The 13102-nt window shown below is 44.7% G+C and overlaps 3 protein-coding genes across 3 annotated transcripts in view; 1 reads left to right on the top strand and 2 right to left on the bottom strand.

The window, feature by feature from the left end:
* Positions 1-5579, bottom strand: part of LOC6585200 (myosin-10) — a 30659-nt gene extending 25080 nt beyond the window's left edge. The window contains exons 1-2 of the mRNA XM_002010800.4: positions 5228-5579; positions 4833-4934 (exon numbers count right to left, since the gene is read on the bottom strand). Coding sequence (XP_002010836.1) covers positions 4833-4934; positions 5228-5431 — 306 coding nt within the window. The 5' untranslated portion in view covers positions 5432-5579. The remainder of the gene's footprint in view (positions 1-4832; positions 4935-5227) is intronic.
* A 533-nt stretch (positions 5580-6112) lies between these two features.
* On the top strand, positions 6113-7196 carry LOC6585199 (COA8 family protein CG14806, mitochondrial). The gene is made up of 3 exons (XM_002010799.4): positions 6113-6244; positions 6311-6577; positions 6732-7196. Exons 1-3 carry the CDS (start codon positions 6200-6202, stop codon positions 6945-6947), a joined length of 528 nt encoding a protein of 175 aa, XP_002010835.2. The 5' UTR covers positions 6113-6199; the 3' UTR covers positions 6948-7196.
* A 950-nt stretch (positions 7197-8146) lies between these two features.
* LOC6585198 (histone-lysine N-methyltransferase trr) overlaps positions 8147-13102 on the bottom strand; it is a 9071-nt gene continuing 4115 nt past the window's right edge. The window contains exons 3-8 of the mRNA XM_044008091.1: positions 10178-13102; positions 9628-10101; positions 8958-9553; positions 8749-8878; positions 8487-8669; positions 8147-8413 (exon numbers count right to left, since the gene is read on the bottom strand). The exon at positions 10178-13102 is cut by the window's right edge and continues 642 nt beyond it. Coding sequence (XP_043864026.1) covers positions 8321-8413; positions 8487-8669; positions 8749-8878; positions 8958-9553; positions 9628-10101; positions 10178-13102 — 4401 coding nt within the window. The 3' untranslated portion in view covers positions 8147-8320. The remainder of the gene's footprint in view (positions 8414-8486; positions 8670-8748; positions 8879-8957; positions 9554-9627; positions 10102-10177) is intronic.

Below are 13102 nucleotides of genomic sequence, written 5' to 3'. Positions count from 1 at the left end.
GCCACAAAATGAGCGAAATACATACGGAGGGAGAGTGAGAGAGGGCGAGAGAGAGAGAGAGAGAGAGAGAGAGAGAGAGAGGGGGGGGAGGGGAGACAGAGAGAGTGTCGCAGTTTTGAATTGATTCGCGTCGCTTGAGAGCCAAGTTTTTGATGATCTAACCTGATAGCAATATAAAATACCACCCAACAGCCACCTCAGCTAAATCAGCCTTAGCCCCAACCCCCCCCACTCACACACACATACAGCTCAATGTAGATAAATAGATATATATATATACACAAAAATATTGTAGCTAGCATGTAACATTAGTTACTAATGCCAAATAGTTTATATTTGTTGTTGGAACGCGACGCTGCCAACATGGCGTGCTTCCGGTTCCAGTGCATGCCAGCTAACCAGCCAGTCAGCCAATATGCTACGAATACCTCGAATACCCCCGCCCCACCACAAGCTACCCCTACCACACCGCGTGGCATCGAAACTGTGGACTCTTGCGATGCGCGCTTCATTACCCGCCCACATGTCAACCAGCTCTCAATTTGCTGACGTTGATGATGATGATGATGATGATGATGATGATGATGATAGTGATGGTGATGATGATGACATGACCTGCGCCCGCCCTTGGGCAACGCCCCCTCACCTGGATTACTGCCCCACAGCGCCCATTATCAACGCCAGGTGCGTGCTCGCCGCTCGTGTCGAGGCCCAGCACAGATTCTGCCAGCCGACTTTAATCATGGCGTTTAAATTGAACAATTAAACTAATTTCGCTCTGGCGCAGACGCTGACACTGACGCATGGAACACCAAATTTTTGTTTCAATTTATGAATTCCAAATATTTCCCAAATATATCTAATGCTGCTTCAAAACTCTTTGAGAAAGACTGACTAGAGACTGACTAAAATTCTGTTAATTGGAATAGTTTTGTTCTAGCCAGTCCTAACTGAGTGAATAATACTCGTACAGGGAGAGACGATTTGCGTTATCATAATTGTCCCATATGGTAGTAAAGCTCGCTATAACTTTCTAATATATATCTATATAAATAGATATATATCACTTTTAGTAAATTAATGAAAAAGATTTACTGTTGGCCCTAATCGACATATTTTCAATTTGCAGATCCTAAGTTTTGAGTTTTAAAAGTTAGAGCTTTACTCGATTAGCTAATATGGAAAATATAGTGTATTTATATTTATATACACTATATATATATACCTTGATTACATATATATATATAACGTACATCTACTTGATCCATATTAATATGTCTTTATTGCAAGGGATGTAAGTTACCGTTTTTCTTCTTGTTCTTCTATAATAACATCTCTGGCCACTTTCGGTCAACTATCAGCCCATTTTTGCCATGATTACTATATATGTATTGACTATATGACTATATGTCAGCTATATTATGAAAAAACACAATAGACATCTCAGATATCACTTATAGAGACATCTCTCCTCTGTAGAGACATCTGAAACATCACCTATAGAGAAATCTATCCTCTGCAGAGACATCTCAAATATCACCAATAGAGGCATATCTTCTGTACAGACTCTTTCTCCTCTATATAGACATCACTCTTCTGATCGGGTCCCATTAGAAATCGATAGTACGTGATCTTGACCGAGCTAGACATCAGAGATCCCCAACTGAGCCCCACATACGGCTCGACCATAGAGCAATCAGTTTTTCTGCTTGAAAACAGAGTACGCCGCATTGCAAATAAATTATATTTTTCCCCCATATTTTTTCTGTTTTTTTTTTTTTTTTTTAACTCACCTCAAATGAAAACTGCAGTCGAACTTCCGGCACGATAAAGATAAAGAAAACAAACAACAAATAAACCGAAAAGAAACAAAAAACTTGTTAAAAACTAAATAGTTATTTTTTGCTGTCGTTGGCCTGGTTTTTTTTTTTTTTTTTTTTTTTTTTGAAAAATTTCACACGATTTTCAAAATGCAAATTGCGTTTATGTCTTTTGAGGCCAGCGACAATAGCGCACCAAAGACGAGACAAACAAAATACCAAAATATGTTAAGTTAAGTTAAAAAAAAAAAAGAAAAAAAAGGAAAATAAAGAAAATTAACACTTTATGCGGGTGTCGAGGCGAACGGTGTTGATAGTTGAAACCGAGCAACGATCGCACGTAACCGAAATGAATGCGCAATGAGCAGGTGGGTCGCCTTTTATAGGTGCCTGACCGGGCCTGGTCGCCCCTCTGCATCTCCAACCCCCATCATACAGCAGAGATACTGAGCAACCCCCAACCCAATCCGTTGCCCTACCCCATCTATCACTCCCTCTGCCCAAACACCCTCGTACAGTTGCCACCGAATCCTGGCCAGTTCATGGCGGATAAGATAACGGGACCAACTATATACTATTTGTAGCCACATGGCCAAACGGTTAATGGGGTCGCATTGCAGAGAGCCAAAACCAGGCGATGCGTTATCTATCTCACCCAACCAGCCTGGCGCATTTATGCAAAACAATATGGCGTCTGCCATCGATCCAATCGATAGATAAACGGCAAATCAGACTCTGATAACACATCTAGCGACAGCAAAGATGACGACGAGGGACCCGAACTAACCCCCGCCATCTGGAACGTTTTCGCTTCTTCTTCCATTTCCAATTAATTTATAATAAGCTAAACGGCATCTGGATATGATTCCCAATATTTAATACATATATCATATGATATCTATCTATATCTAAAAGCAGTATTTTTACAATATACTTAAAAGTATAGCTTAAGTATTGGATATACGATATACATATGTATTTCGTTCTATTTTATAGAAATTTCGTAATACTTTACTCTAAATTTGTTTTGGAAAAGAATAAAAATAACTAACGTCGCATAATTCGCATTTCGTCTAACCTAAAAAATATTCGTATATCTTAAAAAAATTAAAAATTGTATTTTATACTTATTCTCAAATTTGATGGAATATATAGATTTTTCGTAATTTCTGTCTTGATTTTTCGTAATTTCTGTCTTGATAGCCGACTATAGAAGCTATAGAAGCTAGAAACTTGAAATTTGAAAGACATCTTTGGCATACTCATCTTAAGACAACTAGGGCTAATACTATATGTAGTATATCAGAAGCGAAGGTGCTAAGAAGCTAGACAAACCAGGCTCAAAAATATATAGAAGATATATCTACTCCCATTGGTGTGTGGCAAAGGCGTGGCAAATAGTAAATCTATCAAAGTTTTGAAGTTCTAGATCGAGAATTGAATAGTTAAGCTAGAGCAGGTTCCTTCGTGGGGCGTGCCATAGGTGACTCAGATAATATTATATGGTCGTTAGAGATCGGCTATAGCATTTTCAATAAATTTTCTGATTTAGTTTTTACTACTTTCCCTATGCCAAGTAAATAACAATTGAAAAAATATTTATAAAATTACTCTAGCTTCACTGGAGCATAATCAAATATATTATATATAATAAATATATAGGCTAATCCATTGTTAATTCATGCTTGATAGAGCAACGTAAATGCATATCGAAATAAAATAAAGTTTAAATAGGTAATGGATATAAAAAGTGTTCCACAATATTTCTTAAATATAAAAAGGATTTACTAAACATAAACCAAAAATATAGCTTCAATATCTATAAAATATACATAAAATATTTCTTGAATATATATGAAATATATCTTAAATATTTCTAATATATGAAAATACATTTTTAATGTGTATATGAAATTTATACTAAATATATTTAAATACTAATCCCTTAACGAATCAGACCATTTTGGTACAGTTGTGCACAAGCGCGATTGGCTAAGCGCTGGGCATTAGGGAACAAAATAAAAAAAGAGTAAAAATTAGGAAGGTAAAACCTAAGCCACAACCCCAAACACCATTCGGAGAGCGTATCAGTTAGGTCGCAGGTCGCTCTGGGCAGAGGGGGCGAAAGGGTTTTGTTGGGTTTTGGCATTATATGCGGGCAGGGTTTGATAGGCGACCTAATCAAAAGTAATTCGGTAAATTAAACAAACAAGGCGGACAGATGATATATACCCTATATAGCCATATGTATATAGAAACATATATATAAATATATTTGTATAGATATGGCATATAGTGGAGTGAAGCATAATGGGAAATCAAATAGAAATTTCCAAAACTATTCCACTTTTTCCATGGAAAGGCGAACCTTGGGGCAGGAGCAAACGTGCGAGCGGGCAGATATGGCAATCTTGCCGGCTGCTTATCGGCGTGCGCAACATAATGTGGCAGCAGGTAAACGCTGATAAGGCCACGTTGCCAGGAGGCCAGGAGCAGGGGACGCCGCCTCACAGCAGATAAGCCAAACGAAGGCAGCCAGGCTGTTGCCATTGCTGGTGCCGCTCCTTAGTGGCTGCTGCTGCCGCTGCTGCCGCTGGTGCTGCTGCCCGTGCTTATCACAATTTAAATATTAATTTAGGGATATGAGCAAGAGAGACATATTTACGTGCAGCCGACGGCGAAGCCGATGGCTTTGGCTCTGACTCTGCTCCGTTTGCTTATCGTCGCATGCAAACAGCCCAAGCAAACAGCCAACCGATATGGAGCGCAATACTCCCAACTCTATAGGCATATAAGTATATAACTAGGCATTTTATATATGTATATACATATGCCTAACATATGGTTTGGCATGGTCCATGAAGAGGCTATGGGTTCGTTACACACCGGAAACGTTGCACACAGCAGCTGCAGTTGGCTGTCGATTCACGTAACCGCCTGCCACGCCTACTGTTATACTCTATAAGCTCTACGTGCTAATCAAACTGTTTTGCAGAAATTCACTTGACTCACCAGCGATTTTCTTGTGGCGCCATCAACGTCACCGCCAGCGCCAGCTTCGCTAATTTTCTGGCTGGTCTTCAGTGTTGCAAGCTGCTTGCGTAGTGTGGCAATCTGTTGAGGCAAGTGGCAAAATGTTAAATGTTGTGTGTATATGTCGAGGGGCGCACAGCCCAGGCAATTGTGTGTTGGCCGGAGTGCGCAGGAGCCGTCTGCAGGAAGTCCCACAAGTGCAGCTTCTGCAGCTTCAATGGAGGAACAACAGTAGCAGCAGCAGCAGCAGCCGCAATAGCTACAGCAGCAAATGCTCTCGGCCATGCATGCGGCAATTGCATTAGATTGCTGCGACTCTCACAGCAGCAATCCGTATGGCCAAAGGAGCTATGTAGATTGCCCCGGACACTCACCTCACGGTCCTTGTCTTCGCATGATTTTTCTAGCTGCTCTTTCAGCTCCTGTGTCTCGGCCAGCAGCTCGACGGCCGTCTTAGTGTTTTGGTCAGGTCCGCGGTATTCATCGTCGCCGGGTCCGGCTGTGTCGGCCAACACCTCCTGGGCCAAGTGCGTCAGTTGTCCTTTGATGGTGACGAGGCTGTTGTTTAGCCACGACATGCTGCCTGCTGTCTGCGTCCTGTTGATCAACGCTCTCTGGCTCAATGTCCTATATTTAACTTGATTCTATATTCCTTAGATTAAAAAATAACTAATTTATAATTTTGCGTGGCACAAGAGCTGCTTCAGCTGATTATTGTTATTGTCATCGCTGGTATCGATAGGTTTGCTTACGATATATCGTCGTGTGCCTGACAAAATGCTGGATGCTGTGAGGCACAGATGCCAGCTTTTAAGCTTTTCTTACGCCAAATTTGGCTAGGCTTAAAAGCTTCCAAATTTAAACGAATTTATAGTAGAATAAAAAAGGATATATATCTAAATATTATATATTGAATATGTAGATGTGGAACATATACAGTAAGATGCAAAGCTGTAAGTATAGTATTCTCCTTTGCCAAACTTTCGCTAATTCTATTTAGAAACAGTAACAGAATTCTCATTGGAAAAATTCAATTTCATTTTCCCATTATCGGGTTTTCCTCTTTGTAACTAGCTTAACCAATAACTAATCAATATATTCAACATGCTCCTATATTTGAACAAATTAGCAATTGGCATTAGCGGCAAAACGTAGTTCCCCTCTTCTTTTCAATCAACACATGCGTAGTGAGCGAGAGAGTGAGAGAGAGAGCGCCAGCAATCGAACTATCGAAACGTTATCATAATTATTCCGATAATTCTTGTTCATCACTAGTCGCGGCACTATTTACTTATATGTATGTATATGTATATATAAACACACACATGACAACTTAGTAAATAGAAATGAATAGAACCGTACAACCTCGGATATTAATAAGTTCCTTAAAAGTGAGTAATGCATAACTAAAACTATTTTGGATCCCATTGATAGCATTCATACCCATTGTCATTAAGCACTGGCCACGCCGCTATGCAGCTGACCAAGCAGAGGCACGGCCTAAAAAGCATTCGGCGTGCATTGGTCTTACACAACCACCGGATCCGCAGTCGGTGAAAACGGACTATATTGGCCCGCCAGATCCGATATCCAATTTACGTCCCTATGTGCGGCATTACGATGCGAATGAAACGGAATTGGCCAAGAAATTACGTTTGCTACGCATCGAAGTGGAAAAATGGAATATGAATTTCTGGACGAAGCACAACTCGCGGTTTTATGAGGTTTGTTATAATAGCTCTCGAAAGGAGAGTGAGAGAGTAAGAGAGAGACAGACATATCATAAGAGAGATGTCTAGACATTACGTCTTTGTCTTCTATCTCTCTCGCTCCATGGCTCTCTCTCATTTATATTCATGTTTCTTGATTGCATTCCAGGAAAAAGAGGACTTTATAAAACTACACAAACTCAGCGGAACCAATGAAATAAGCGCCGATCAAATGAGTGTTTTTTATAAATCATTTTTAGATAAAAATAGACGCATCCATATAATGTACAATATTTCATGGTATTTGAAAAATTTCGAAATGCTCACGTTAGCCTTTGCCGTAGAAGTGGAAAAGTTATTAAATCGACTTAGGAGAAAGACGTAGCAATCCCCATTCAGCACAATCAACAGACAACAAAGTTTTTAACTTTAAACAAAAGTATATATATATACACATCGATTTACATATATACTTTATATGTATATATATATATAAACATATATATACATATATATTTAATGACAATTCGGTGTACATACAGTATGTAAATTGTTGAAATTTAGTTAAATTGTTTCACTACAAAGAAAACAAAGTTCATGTAAATATTATATAAATAAACAAATTTCTTATATATATATATATGTATATGTATATATGTGCATGTATATATGCATATATATACATATAAATGTATACATATACAGATATATATATATTTGTGGGTATGTATATATGTGCATATATATTTTTATATATATACATATATATATAAACACATACATATGTATAAATTGTTAAATGTTTTAAATTGTTTACATTTACTTAAGAACTAAAGATACACTTGAATTGATAAATTTATGTTAAGATATATAGAAAAGAAATTAAGTAAAAAAAAATACATTCAGTTTTGGATGTACATTAAATAAATATTCTACACCATTTGGGAAGAGATTGTTTTCATTTTCTTTCTCTTTTCTTCCTTTTTTACAGTCTCTCGTAACAGCAAAAAAAAAAAATTGTAATATAAATATTTAAAAAATAAAAGAACGAAGGCACACCCAGGTCTGCTCTTGGCGTTTACAGGATTTGGGTAGAGAATGTACATATATATATATATATATATATATATATATATATATATACATTTATATATATATATACATATATAGAGAGATATATTATATACGAATCATCAAGTAACATAAAATACATGCTTAAAATTTGCAACTACAAATATTTTATGCGCGAAATTTTTATATTTGTTTTGTTTTTTTTTTTTTTTTTTTTTTTTTTTCTTTTTGTTTTTTGTTTGTTTCTTTTTTTTCTCTCTTTTTTTGTTTAGATAATTATACTACAAAACACGTTTGGCTTATGAGCAATAGGATACAAATTAGCTACAATATGCTCGAGAGGCGCATTCATGGTCACATATACATATATATATATATATATAAATATATATACGTTTATATAAATATATGTGCGGGTACTTGCATGCATATATATATATATATATATATATATATATATATACATATATATATACGTCTAATAAATATATGTACATATATACTGCTTACAGAATATACTATTTTCTTGACGATGTGTGTGTGTGTGTGTATGTGTGTGTGTTGGTTGTGTGCTTAACAACAAATCAAATCATATCAAATTGCGTTCACTGGGTGACTCCATTTTGTTGCTTGTGCAGGTGCTGTTGCTGTTGTTGTTGTTGTTGCTTATGCTTCGTTTACTGCTATTTAATTCATCCACTTTCGACAATTGGGCGCACCACAAGCGCAGGGTATTTTATGCGCATCATCCTCAATATCAAATTTGTAATCGTACGAGAGCTAAGCAATATAAAATGAATCAAATATTTATGAATCTGGCCAACATTTTCAATTATCCAATATGGGAACTCACCTCTTCGCCTCGATAGATCTTACGCTTAGCGAATATTATGATGCGCACATCACGATCGACCTCAACGATCTCGGTCACACAATTGGGATTGCAGGAGTGATTGATATAGCGCGCTAGGCCGCCGCTCAATGTGGCATCGACAACGCGATCCTCATCCAGGCGGAACATATAAATACCACGATTCTGTTGGCAAATGAACATCATATTAATATAAAACTCCAAAGGGAGAGAGAGAGGGTTGGGAGAGTGTGTGTTGGCTCACCTTTGACTCGTATTGCTTCTCACGTATCTCCGATACTTCCGTGCGTATTACCTCGCCAATATACTCAATGATCATCGTGTGCTTCTCGATGTCGCGTGCCGCATACAAGCCCAGGCCCTGGATCTTCGAGCTGTTATGCAAACGAGAGAAGTGTAAGTCATATATATACAATATGTACCTATATATAGTCGGAGAGGTGTGTAGCTTACCGTGCCAGGTAGACATTGTTGCGCCATTCCTGCTTCATCTTTTTGTACTGCGAACTCTTGGAGTGCACAAACTGTTTGCTGTAGGGGCACGCCACCTCGCCCGCTATTGCCGCCGAGTTGGCCATGCGCTGGGTGCTGCAGCTGCCGGCGGTGCGTTGGGTGTGCGGCTTGCGCCAGACGAGCAGCTGGCGCTGCTTGGGCTCGGTGCGTGCCGCACCGGACGGATTGATGGCCAGCGGGAACTCCAGCAACGGATTGCGTCCATACTTGAAGCGATAATCGGTGAGCGTCTCGATGCCGGGCAAACTCTCCAGGATGCGCACAATGGCCGGCTCGGTCAGGCCAAACAGATCCTCGCCGCTAATGTGCTGCGGGAAGAGCTGCAGCCAATTGTGCTCCTTGCGCAGGCGCTGTATGGGCTGCAGTATCTGCTGCCAGACGGCCGAGGGTGTGCTGTCCCGGAACTCCCTGTCCGGCTCCTTGTCGTTGCCGTCGTGCACCTGGATGCGAAACTCGGGCCGGCAGCCGACCTCGGCAATGGTGCAGACATAACGACAGCGACGATTCGGCCGGCGCACGCACCAATAGTAGCGACTCTAAGGGATTTACAAGAGAGGGGAACAGGTGAGATTCGCTGCTGGCGAACTGCAAGAGCTGAGAATATACTGACCACCGTGTAGCCAATGGGATAAATGTAGTGGGGCGTATGGAAGGCCTCCAGCTGATGCGGCAACAGCTGGCCCACATTGAGGAAGGTCATGTTGCCGACCCGCAACAGATTGCTCAGCTCCGAGTAGTGCATGACCGTGGCCACCTGACGGTTCTCGTCACGATTGACAAACACCCGGCGATGCACCACAAACGAGCTGAGCTCGTTCTCAGTGACGCCCGCCGAACTGTTGGCCGCATGGGCGCTGCAGTGCACCGACTTGTTCTTGTAGAAGATGCACTCCTCCTTGATGGCGCACGGCAGGTGATAGAGATTGCTGCAGCGCGACTTGAAGCACTTGATGGTGGCGCCCAGCTGATGGCAGGCGCTGCACGCCTGATTCAGCCCCGACTGCAGGGCCATCGGAAAGTTCATCAATGCGCCCGAGACGGTCTCATAGACATCATTGGACCACAGTGCACAATTCAAATGGACCTGCGTATGGGAACGACACATGGATATTAGATTCAGTTGCTCGGCTTGCTTGCTGCATTGCAGTCGCCACACTCACCCATTTGTCCACATCGAAGTTGAGCAGGCGCGAGGGCCCATCGGCTTTGCCATCGCCGCGCTGATTGCAGAAGACGCACTGGCGCAGATCCTCCAGCGTGTCCGGATTGAAGTCTGTCTCCCAGACGGTGTTATTGGGCGCAGCTGCTTCGTTCTCCTGCTTGATGGCAGCAGAGGCTGGCGAGGCTGCGAAGCAGTCGGCGCTGTAGTACTTGATGATGCACTTGCGCTTCACGGGCGGCGGCGTTGGCTCCGATTCATTCTGTGGCTGCTGCTGCGACTGTTGCTGCTGCGACTGTTGCTGTGATTGTTGCTGTTGCTGCTGCTGCTGCTGCTGCTGCTGCGACTGTTGCTGTTGCTCCATATCCACATCTTCGGGCTCCACCTTAACAATGGGCAACATGTTCATGCACGTATCACTAGCTGCAGACGGCGCAGCTGAAGTCGGCGTTGCACCTGCCGCTGCACCGGCTCCCGCTCCCGCTCCCGCACCCGCTCCCGCTGCTGTCGCTGTCGCTGTCGTTGCCTCCTCCTCGGCCGGCTCCTCCTTGCCGCGCCACTTGTACTGCGCATAGCAACTGCGATTGCAGAAGTAGGCGTACGGCGGCGGCGGGGATTTGCGCGGCAGCAGCGAGCGCAGCATTGCCAGCATGGGCGACGGCTGCTCCTCGGGCAGATTCTGGTACGGCACACGCAGCCCAAAGGCGGCAATGATGTTGCCGCAGCCGCGGCACAGTTTGCGCTGCCCGGTGAGTATTTTGCGCAGATTGCCCTGACTAGTGAGAGCGGCAGCGGCCCCAGATTGACCCGCGCCCTGGCCCGGCTCCGGCTCGCTCGGCTCCTTGGCCTTGTCCGCGGCGGAGGCATCGATCAGTTTGCAGGTTAAGGCGGGCGTCAGGTGCAACAGATTGGCCAAGTCCCGCAGCACGCCGGCAATGTTGTCCGTTGCCGAGCTGTGCAGCGAGAGTATCACATTTTGGTTCTTCTGCTGGTAGTTGTTGTTGTTGTTGATGCTATTGCTGCAGCTGCTGCCGGTGGCGGTGCCGGTGCTGTTGCTGCCGTTGTGGCCCAAGCCCATGCCCAGCTCCAGCTGCTGCGCCTTACGTAACTCCTCGGCACAGTTGCGCAAAATGGGCGACACCGGCGTCCGCATCGTCGTCGCATCCATGGCCAGAGCCACCGGCGACATGCGGCCCGGAGCACAGCGCTGATTGCTGTTGGTGTTGAGCAGCACCAGGCCCGGATAGCGGCTGATGCGCGACCAGGCCACGGGACCATCCAAGCGATTAGCAGGAGTCGGATGCTGGTGCTGGTGCTGCTGCGGCTGATGTTGCTGCTGCTCAACGAGATCTGTCGTCTCCAGATTGCAATCGCGCACGGCGGCCATCAAGCGCTGCAGTCGCTCGCGCGGATTCCGCTGAATGTGCGTCGAGAACTCCTGATCGTAAAAATCGTTCTGTATGCTCGACATCGAACCACAATTCAGACTGTTGCCACTGCCACTGCCACTGCCGCAGTTGCTGTTGCTGCCCGTCGAGCTGTCGCCGCTGCCGCCGAAGCGTTCGCTATCGTATAACGACTTGATGCTCGGGTGTCTCAAATAACCAATGCGGCCGAGCAGCTGATCGCAGTCGACGCTGCCGCCATCGTCCAGCTGGCGCTGCAGCTGCAGAGCACGCGATATGGCCTTCAGCTTGCCGCCGCCGCCGCCGCCGCCGTTGGGGCTGCCGTTGCTGCCGAAGCAGGGGCCGTGGCCGATGAGGAAATTGCGATTGAGCAGCGGTTCGAGCACCTGCAGCGGCTGCATCTGCCGGATGTGCGTCATCAGCTTCTCGGTAAATGCATCGTGATCCTCCTCCACCTTGGACAGCTTGCGCACGCGCTTCTTCAGCATGGGTGAGCTCATGCCGGAGCCGCTGCCCGCAAGTAAATGCCCCCCGCTTCCACCAATGCCGCCGCCACCACCACCACCACCTCCTCCTCCTCCTCCAGCCGTGCCAGCGCCACTGCCACTGCCGCCTCCGCTGCTGGCCATCGGCCCGCCCAGCTGCACATTGCCCGGCATATTGGTCAGCTGCACCACAGCGCCGGCTGGCAACGTGCCGGGCATGTCCCGCAGGCTGCTACTGGCGGCAGCAGCGGCCGCCGCCGCAGCAGCAGCAGCCGCGGCTGCAGCGCCAGCAGCGGCATTCGCATTGCTGCGCCGAGGTCTCTGCGCCTCGCGCTTACGTCGCTTACGCTGCTCCGCGGCCTTGGGCTCAGCCAGAGCTGTTATTGTTGTTGCTGCTGATGCGGATGCTGGCGGTTGCTGTTGCTGTGGCAGCATTTGTTGCTGATGTAGCTGCTGGTGTTGTTGATGTTGCTGATGTAGCTGTTGTTGTTGCTGCTGCAACTGTTGTTGCTGCAATAGCTGCTGCTGCTGCTGTTGCTGTTGGTGTTGTTGCTGTGGCTGTTGTTGGTGTTGTTGTTGTTGCTGCTGCTGCTGCAACTGTTGTTGTAATAGCTGCTGCTGCTGCAAGTGCATTTGCAACTGTTGATGTTGCTGTTGCTGTTGCTGCTGCTGTTGCTGCTGTAGCTGCATTTGCAGCTGCTGCTGCTGGTGCTGCTGTTGGTGTTGTGGCTGCTGTTGATGCTGCAGTTGCTGCTGCTTCTCATATGCGGCTGCTGGCGTTGCTATGCGTGCCTTTATCAGCTCATGATCCACGTTGTTGCTATGCCCCACAGCAATTTCGCTCTTTACTTCCTTTTCCTCAGCATGTTGCTGCAATTGCTGATGTTGCGGTTGCTGTTGTTGCTGTTGATTTTGCTGTTGCTGTTGCTGCAATTGTTGCTGTTGCTGCAACTGCTGCTGCTGTTGTAATTGCTGCTGTTGCTGCAACTGCTGCTGCTGCTGCTGTAGCTGCTGTTGCTGTTGTAGCTGCTGCTG

The sequence above is a fragment of the Drosophila mojavensis genome, unplaced genomic scaffold (genome assembly GCF_018153725.1).
Source record: "Drosophila mojavensis isolate 15081-1352.22 unplaced genomic scaffold, ASM1815372v1 contig_136, whole genome shotgun sequence".
NCBI lineage: Eukaryota > Metazoa > Arthropoda > Insecta > Diptera > Drosophilidae > Drosophila > Drosophila mojavensis.
The sequence above is the reverse complement of the archived record's forward strand: the minus strand, read 5'-3'. Positions and strand labels throughout refer to the sequence as shown.

Bases quoted from the DNA above. Each gene is read 5' to 3' on its own strand.
- LOC6585199 (XM_002010799.4), top strand. From the start codon at position 6,200: ATGAATAGAACCGTACAACCTCGGATATTAATAAGTTCCTTAAAA. The intron at 6,245-6,310 runs GTGAGTAATGCA...ATTGTCATTAAG, and splicing joins TATTAATAAGTTCCTTAAAA to CACTGGCCACGCCGCTATGC. The intron at 6,578-6,731 runs GTTTGTTATAAT...ATTGCATTCCAG, and splicing joins ACAACTCGCGGTTTTATGAG to GAAAAAGAGGACTTTATAAA.